This window comes from Aulostomus chinensis, chromosome 15 (assembly GCF_037954235.1).
Source record: "Aulostomus chinensis isolate RoL2024-O1b breed Wild chromosome 15, RoL_Achi_v1.0, whole genome shotgun sequence".
NCBI classification, from domain to species: domain Eukaryota; kingdom Metazoa; phylum Chordata; class Actinopteri; order Syngnathiformes; family Aulostomidae; genus Aulostomus; species Aulostomus chinensis.
In genome coordinates, this window is record NC_141334.1 from 4,544,547 (window position 1) to 4,553,236 (window position 8,690).

The 8,690-nt window shown below is 43.1% G+C and overlaps 1 protein-coding gene across 3 annotated transcripts in view; it reads left to right on the forward strand.

The window, feature by feature from the left end:
• The window catches only part of clip2 (CAP-GLY domain containing linker protein 2), a 33,893-nt gene extending 26,280 nt beyond the window's left edge, over positions 1-7,613 (forward strand). For all 3 annotated transcript variants that reach the window (XM_086225865.1, XM_086225866.1, XM_086225867.1), the window contains 5 exons: positions 152-308; positions 3,012-3,171; positions 3,283-3,471; positions 4,237-4,296; positions 4,382-7,613. In XM_086225865.1, coding sequence (XP_086081991.1) covers positions 152-308; positions 3,012-3,171; positions 3,283-3,471; positions 4,237-4,296; positions 4,382-4,393 — 578 coding nt within the window. In that variant the 3' untranslated portion in view covers positions 4,394-7,613. The remainder of the gene's footprint in view (positions 1-151; positions 309-3,011; positions 3,172-3,282; positions 3,472-4,236; positions 4,297-4,381) is intronic.
• Positions 7,614-8,690: the final 1,077 nt, after the last annotated feature.

Sequence of the window (8,690 nt, forward strand, 5' to 3'; positions counted from 1 at the left end):
TACAACCACTCCCTCCATCGACTGACACACATTACATATCCTGACCGTGTACGGCTTATAAGTTATAGATAATGGAAGACTAATCAACGTGTTCCGTGGAGCTTAAAGTCACAGCTGCTTCTTCTTCTTCTTCTTCTTCCTCTCGCCGTAGCGCTGGAGGGCAAAGTTCGCTCGGGGGAGAAGAAAGCGGAAGCGCTGGCCAAGGAGAAGATACGTGTGGAGGCCGAGCTGGAATCCATGACCAGGAAGTCCCATGATGCCTCTGGGCAGCTTGTCAGCATCAGCCAGGAGCTGCTGAAGAAAGAGAGGTAATGGCTGTATTGATTTTACAATTTGCTGCTTGTTTGAGAACAGACGGGGGAGGGGGGGGGGATTACACGCAGACATTATACGACAATGAAATGCTTCATGTTACCTGTCTGAAAATGGACGGATGCTTGGAATCTTTGGGTACTGAGTCGGTCTCATCATACTAAGGGTTGTATTATTTCATCTGGATTTAAATCTGTACTTGTCTTTAACGACAGCAGCATTACAATCAACAACATCCAGCCACATACACAGAACAATACACCACTAGTGGTTGTCATCCTTTCTGAGTCTGGTTGACCAGGTTGGTGTTGGCGACCCCCCGCCCCCCCATCCTGCCTGCTCCCACCTGTTGGCTGCACTTCTCTGCCTACAAACAGAATAATAGATTCTATTTTGGCTTTAGTGTTTCAGATCCATCTGACGAACTGCACTGCAATATGTGAACCTTACATTCTCATATTACCAATTATCCCTGTAAACATGTACAAAAATAAAATATTAACAAGTGTTTTCATACTTTTTTGTACACTTATCACCACAGCATTCAGTAAAATACAAGTGAAGACAAATCATACCAAGGTTTACAGGCGGCGGGATGTTAAAAAACAAACAAACAACCTATTTCAAATCGAAATTATTTTTACTTTTTACACAAGCATTTGATGCCCCCCCCCCCCCCACACACACACACACACACACACTCACACACAGAAATTACTGGGGGGGCACTGCACTGTGACGGTGTAGCAGCAGTTGCTGAAGTATCGATATGAGCTCAATTTCCAGCACAAGAACTTGGTGAGACGCGTGTTTTATGTGCGGGTACTGCGATGAAACTGGAACATAATTACTCAGCGGGAGGTGAAGACAACATGAGCCCAGTCAGACCAGTCAAGGAGCTCAAGGTCCCAGTTAACTGGTCCACGCCCCCTTGCTACTGCACGTGTGGTCTTCATGATTGAGATGTCGTATTGTTTACTGTGGTAGTTTGTTGTCCTGAGGAGCAGGACGCTGGCCCACTGCTCCAGCCTGGGAAGTCATAGTTCGTAGAGACGTATAAACTCAACCGCCGATTCTGTGCCATTACTACGTCCGCTACTGGGTCACGGGCAGAATGATCCGTCCTGCTGTTCGGTTCCTGAAGACAAACATTGACGCCGAGGCCTAACACTGGCGTAATATAACGTTTCGCTCTGTAGTTTTAATCTGGTCGGATGATGACACTCAAGCTCCTTGACCACATTTGAGCGTTTTTTTCAAAGTTATGCGTGTGGTTTGAGTTCATTAACTGATAAAACTGACTATTGAGGGTCCCTGTAACCACCCTAGAGTGAAGAGAAAGCTGCATCAGCAGCATCGCCGGGGCTTCGTTAAGTCCAAGCACGAACACGTTCAGCAAAGGACTTCTCTGTCGTGCTGTAGCGACTCATCCGATTTATCTAATTGCTTTACATTATCGGCTATCTTGTGCAGTTCTTACATGATTCATGTTTATGACGTCAGTAAGTGCTACAAGGTGCTGAAGTAAATGCCTCTGGCTATAGCAGAATAATTTCCCATGTATCATTACTGTAGTAATTATGTTGCATAATTAAAAGTGTATATATGCGGTATCACACACTGAGAACTCACTGCTTCTCCCCTGAGCGAGTCTTGTTAGATCGCTTTCTTCCGTAGTGCTGCATCTCAGTCTGTGACATCAGAATGCAGAAGCAACCTAAAAAAGTCAGTCGTTTAATATTCGTGCATAATTTTTTTTTTTTAATGAGGAAGTCGGCAACATAATTCATGGAGTCCTGTTGCGAGCGTGCATCGTGTAAATAAGACGTGATTACAGCTCAAATGAGCGAAGAAAGCCTGTGGTTGTTTGACTGAGAGCAGGAAGCAGCCACACCGGCCTGCAGTGTCGGGGTCTTTAAATGACCAAAATGGGGAAAAAATGGTGAGTAATTGAGTGGTTTAACAGTCAATTATGCTTAAGTAATGCTTATGTAGCACTCTTTTTTTTTTTTTAATGAAAGGAAGGATTCAATGGGGCTAAGCGATAAATCCTTATGGTAAAGTTTTAGTGTTTCATTGTGAAAAGATTTTCTACGCGCGTCCAGAACGTCTCTATTGTGAGAGGATGCTTCTTTTAAATCAGGCAGCTGTAAAACTTTCTTGCGCTGTGTGGTGACTTGCGGCACCCTGGTTGCAGGAAACTGTTGTCTAGTCAGTGATATTAGTGAGCTGGCAGCTAACCAAGTACAGTTTAATGCCAAAATGCTGCTGCTTAACTGCGAGCATCCTTTGGCAACAGTCGGTCTTGACATTTAGAGAGAACGAGGCCACCGATGGCCTGACTGCTGAACATATCATCCACATAATGAGCGCTAAGCTGTGAAATGATACTGACCTTTGTGCCCGGCCTGAACAGACGGGCGACTTGTAATCTCAGCATCGTTACGCATCACAACCCAGAAAAACTCCTGTGTTTCTTCCGGTGCTCTTTATGCCTCCGTGCAGGAGAAATCTGAAGGCAACATAACACAACATCTCATTTTCAAATCTGACCTTAACGTCTTTTGGTACTCCAGGATCAAGGATTCGGTTTTCTAAGAGGTCAAGGTCTCCAAGACAGGAGCACCTTTCATGTTTGTAGTTGTATTCAGTGTTGTGGCGCTTCTTTTTTTTTCTCCTTCTTCTCTTTCTTACGGCAGGAGTCTGAATGAGTTGAGAGTTTTGCTTCTGGAATCACATCGCCACTCACGCGACATGGAGAAAGACCTGAACCGAGAGGTGCACAAGGCCGAGTGGAAGATCAAGGAGCAAAAACTTCAAGACGACATCAAGACCCTGCGGGAAAAACTTCTTCTCCTGGTGAGCAGGAAGGACACGGATTTAACATTTGTAGTGTTATTGAACAGATTTGTGGCCGTTGCCTCCAGCAAATACAATGAAAATGTGCTCTTTTCTGAATGTTGGGCTCAGGGTCGGGAACGGTCTTCACCTGACCACCGCCGGTACTCCATGCTGGACCCGTCGGCTCTGGACTCAGAGGTGAACCGTCTGCGGCAGCGGCTGCTCAGCACTGAAGACGCACTGAGAACCGCCTTGGAACACAACCAGCAAGTGGACCAGCTGGTTCAGGCCATGGGCCGGCATCCAGAGAAAAGCCCGGTAAAATGGAGATGAACAGTTGTGTTTTGAACTTCAACCGGGAGGTAGATGAAAGTCGTGGGAGGAGCCGGCGTTTGGGAAAAGTGCAGTTCTGTCAAAAAAGGGGCAAAAAAAAAAAATCAAATCACTCCGTCTAAAACATATAAAAAAAATGGTCGCATCCACGTTCTTGTCTTCTTCAAGCCGTTTTTCCTCATGAAAGCTGGTCCAATGACATCACCTGTCACCAGGTTAGCCAATAGCAGGCTTCAATTGCAACAGCGCAGTTTCAGCCAATAGGGGGCAGTCATACTGCATTTATTTTATTTTGGAAACAATCTGTAGGATAAAATAATTAACAATTCCTAGAGAGCAAATGACCCTGTGATCAAAAAAGATGTCTGATTGCAAGTAAAATACTCTTTGAAAAAAATATATCAGTGGGACAAACATTTTTCTTGCAAATTTGTATTTTTTCGCTCTTGTGGGTGGGACTTAATGCTGGAAGAAGTAACTGACTCATCTCTTTTGGCCAATGGAGGAACGGTATTAACGAATAACAAATACATTGATAACAAATTTATAGAAAACGTCGCAAAATAAATTATATAAAAAAGATTAAGCCTCTTTTACTGCGCTGTTGAGTTTCTGTTCTATTTTTAATTGCAAAACTTCTGACTTGCACAGCAAAAGAGAGCATACATATATAAAAGTATAATCTATAGATGTGTGGTGCAGCTTCGTCATTCCAAGTGATTCTACGTTCAATATTTATGTGTTTTCTAGGGGCACAGCGCCAAGTCAGCCAATGGAATTCATCATCAGGAGTCAGACAGCACTCGAGATGTTTGTATTCATCAATTGCATTTGAAACCATTGTGAACCGCTGTGTGTTTTAAACCACTAAGACATCTTACTTCGGACTTTGCAGGAGCAGCACTGATAGGAGCGGACAAGCTGAGACGGACGCGCAGATCTAAAAACCTCGTCCGTCGTTCCCCCCGAAGCTGCGACGGACGCCTGAAGAAAATTGCAGTTCACAGATAAAACCAAAACAGCGAATCTCTATCTCCAGTGAAATTATGTGTTGTCGCAGAAAGCACCTATTAGCCAATCATAAGGATCGCTTAAAGTACTATGAAGTATAGTTTGAAAAACGGGACACGGACAGGAAGAGATATTATCAACTCTTGAAAACGCCACGGCAACGTCTGATGCTTTACCGTAGTTAGAAATCTGCGAGTTGCCAGGAACTTTTCAGTCTGAATTGGGATCCTGGAGGCAAAAACGGCTGATGGACCTTGAAGTGAAGAACTGAACTGGGTCTCATTCCCTTTGTTTTATTTATTACTTTTTCTCTGCTCCTCACCTTTGTTACCAACATGGATCGGTGAGCCGTCTCGGCCGGTGACCCTCTCGGAGGATAACGCTGACATTTATAAGGGAATTAGGCTCACTGGTCACCTTACTCCACACGCGATGAGAGGGTTGCTTTCCGCCATGTTGCAATTCTCGTCCCTAGTTCCTACTTTGTGCACAAATCGAGAAGTAATTTAAGGTCATTCGTATTACCGGACACACTAAATGTGTCATTTGAGTATCAGAAAAGTTGTAAAAATGTTTCTCTTCATGATGCATGGAGGTTCAGTCCGATTGAATCCATTTGGGTGATTTTACCGTTTTGGATGGGGAGGGGGGGAAGAAAACAAACAAACAAAAAAGAACGGGTGAACAAGTTTCAAAACCACAAAACCTCCAAACAGCATAATGAAGCTTTCCACTTTCAATGTACTGAGTATGCTCCATTCACTGTACGTGTTCCTTTTGATACTTTTTCTGTCTTCATTCGCACATACAACCTCTCATGTTGCTTAATAACATACCTTTTAAAAAAAAAGTCCATATTTGTTTTTGGTTGCTTTCTCTCTCTCTCTCTCTCTCTCTCTCTCTCTCTTTTTAGCCTGTTGACCTCTAACACCAGTCATGGCGGTCGTCAAAACCCCTCACGGTCTTGTCAACATCCATGGAATGTTATCAGAGAAAAGTCTTGAATCTAAAAATATTGGATGATTTAAAAAACACACACACACACACACAAAACGATAACTTGTTTTTTTTAAGGCTGAATCACAACAAGGTGTCTTAATATGAGAAAGAAGTTCAGACATAAAGATGTGTTATTACCTCAACCCGGGAGACTCATAAACCCATGAGGCAGATTTTTACCCTCCCTTGGTGGAGGGCTGTTGTATGGGCTGAGGAAGGAACCAGTAAACCAGTAATCTTTGAATTTATAGTGGGTTTGGCTGAGTTGGTCCTGGTGTAGGTTTGTGCCCTCTGAGGGCTTCCTGGTTCCTTCTGAAGACCCTTTAGCACATTGTCATTCATAAATACCGCTTACTTTACAGGTGACTTAAAAAAAAAAAGAACAGTCCTTTTTTTTTTTTAACTGTGGCGTAATTATCATATCTGATTCGAACCCCTTAGTTCAACCAAAGCAACACCTGAAATGTAAACAGGGTGAACGAGACGTGACGTTTGGAAACGACGGGACCATTCAGAGTCCTGTGAACGACCGTTTCACGTCCGATCGTGAAATTGGCGAAACTGGTGTCATTCGCCAAAAACTCACAGTCAAGCGCTCAAAAGTACTTCTGTAGTACGTGTATTACGGTAAAAAAACAAACAAAAAAAAAAAAAAAAACACATGCTGTTGCAGCTGTAAACTTGAATTTCTACTCAGTCCTTGAGGTGCCAGATCTTCTTGAGCAGAACCGCCTCAGAAAGTCTTCTGGTCCGGAATGTTACTCCATGAAGAAGTTTTGTTGGGTTCATCACTCAATAGAACGCCCTGACAGACATGAAACTTCATTTGAAATGTTTTTTGTTGTTGTTGTTGTTGTTGTTGTTGTTTTGTTTTTTTCCAAAATTTTTACTCTAAGCCCTGAACCATGGAATTAGAGTAGAGTAGATGAGCAAGTCTACTCTATACGGAAACCTTCCAGACTACGGATCCCTGTGAGTCGTCACCATCGACTGCTCGTGATCCTCTGGCATGCGTCACGTGCAGCGCGTGCTGGCTGTTGGAGGACGGACAGACAGAAGTGACTGAACGCCCAAATCCTGTCTTCAGGTGTCGGGTGAGGTGGTCAGCGGGGTCAAATTCCTGTGTAGCCGCCGTGCATCAATGGACCCCCCCCCCCCCCCCCCCCCCCACGCTGAAGACGAGCGTGGGAGACCTGCTGAATTCATCTCTGACTAATGATCAAGTTTGTATAGGATGAATTTTGTGAATTTTTTTTTTTTAATTTTCTTTCGACTGTTTGACCTTGTACCAATACACTCCTTAATGAGCAGCCATTTTTGTTTCTCCGTTACAGAGGGTTGCAGCAGCACAATAATTGTCTGAACAGTTTTCCATAACTGGCAGTTGCAACTATCAAAGGAATGACAACAGAATTATTTGGTTCGACAAAGCCTTCATCATCATCCTTATTATTATTATCATTATTGGAGCTTGAAACATTGTTTTGGAATGGAATTATGTGTAAATAATGATAATAAGGGTTGTTATTGTAAAATGGTAACGTCAATGTTGACCTTGGAAACGGTACGGCGCTGCAACCCTACTGTTGACTGTGTGTCAGTCCAGACTCCGTTCATACTTTGGTGTTATTGAAACCATAAAAGTGCCACGTTTAAGTGAATGATGCTCATTTCAACCCATTTTGACGCCGGATATTAAACTGTCCTTGATTTCTTTATTGACCTTTTGTTAACTGAAGGGCTGTCACTTGAGCTAAAATCCAAAATGGATGACCCTGCTCATCCCTCAGCTACGGAGCCCTGGGGCAGCCACAGAGGAGAATATGTGCATATATTTTGTTGCCATAGAGAAGTTGTTTGTTTGTTTAAAAAAGAGACCACAAGATACACCTTGGCCGCCTCGATTTAACAAATCTGTTAGAACAAGATGTAACGTATTTCCTCTATTTTGAGGCCACAAGATAGAACTTGTTCTACCAATCTAATAATTTTGAAACCAGAAACCACAAATTTTCATCATAATTTGATGAATATGTGACCACAAGATAATGAGACAACTTCTTCCCACGCTTGGATTCATTTGTGTGTGTGTGTGTGTGTGTGTGGGGGGGGGGGGGGGGGGGTTACATCTTGTGGCCTCAAATTAACTTAACTGAGGGTACAAGTTGTGTCTGCAGTGCCACAAAATTGCTAAACTGAAGCAGAAACATGTCTAGTGGACGTGAATGAACTCAAATGAAGGCACCAAATGGCCTCAAATTAACTAAATTAAGGGAACAAGTTATCCCATGACCATGAAATATATGTTTATCCTTTATGGCCACTCCAGGACTCTGTACCTCAGATTTATTTTATTTTTTTGTCATAAATTCATACTGATCTTTTTTTTATTATTATTATTATTATTATTATTATGATTGGAAGTCTTCCAGATATTGTTTTTGTCCATCTATCAGCTAGACGGTGTTGTCGTTGGTCAAAGGTTACTGTTCACGGAGACATTACGCTGAGGTGTCCCACGTTGAGGGACAAGTGCTGGTCAGCCAAGGTGAAACCTAAATTTTCCACTGGATATTGTACACAGCCTTTTCAGCAGGAGGGTTTCGTACCCTTCGGATGATTGCTGCAATGGTCCCGGAGATTGAGTCATTAAATATTAACAGTGTCGGCAAGGCCTGGTGGTGTTGTTTCTTTTATACAGGTGTCACTGGGTGTTTGTTTTTTGAGGGAAAGCCCAGCTGATGGGCATATTTCCACATTGAAAGGGGAGTCAGATTTCCACAGGAACCTCAGAGAGACCAACCATTTACCCTCCTCTTACTCACGCAGACATGAACTAAAATAAACTGTGCCTTGTAGATCGTATTCTCCGGCGCGCATTAGTTATTAAAATGAGTCGTGTCAAGCAGAAGAGGACGCATTAATTCCTTAATGCAGATATACTGCCAAGTTCCTTGATGATGCGATGCAACGCCCAGATGCTGCATATTTCATAGGATTTCTAACCTCCAGATACGTCGTCTTTGGCAAATGTCGGGTCTTATCCACATGTCCCAGTTCTCCAGCTGGAGGGCAGATTGGTTATGCTGGTGACATTTGAATAAATAAGAGATACATTCATTTGCAAGCGAGAAGCAAAGAAGTGCGCGGACGCATGGAGAAATGTAGTTCCAGTGTTTTTCACTTGGCCTGAA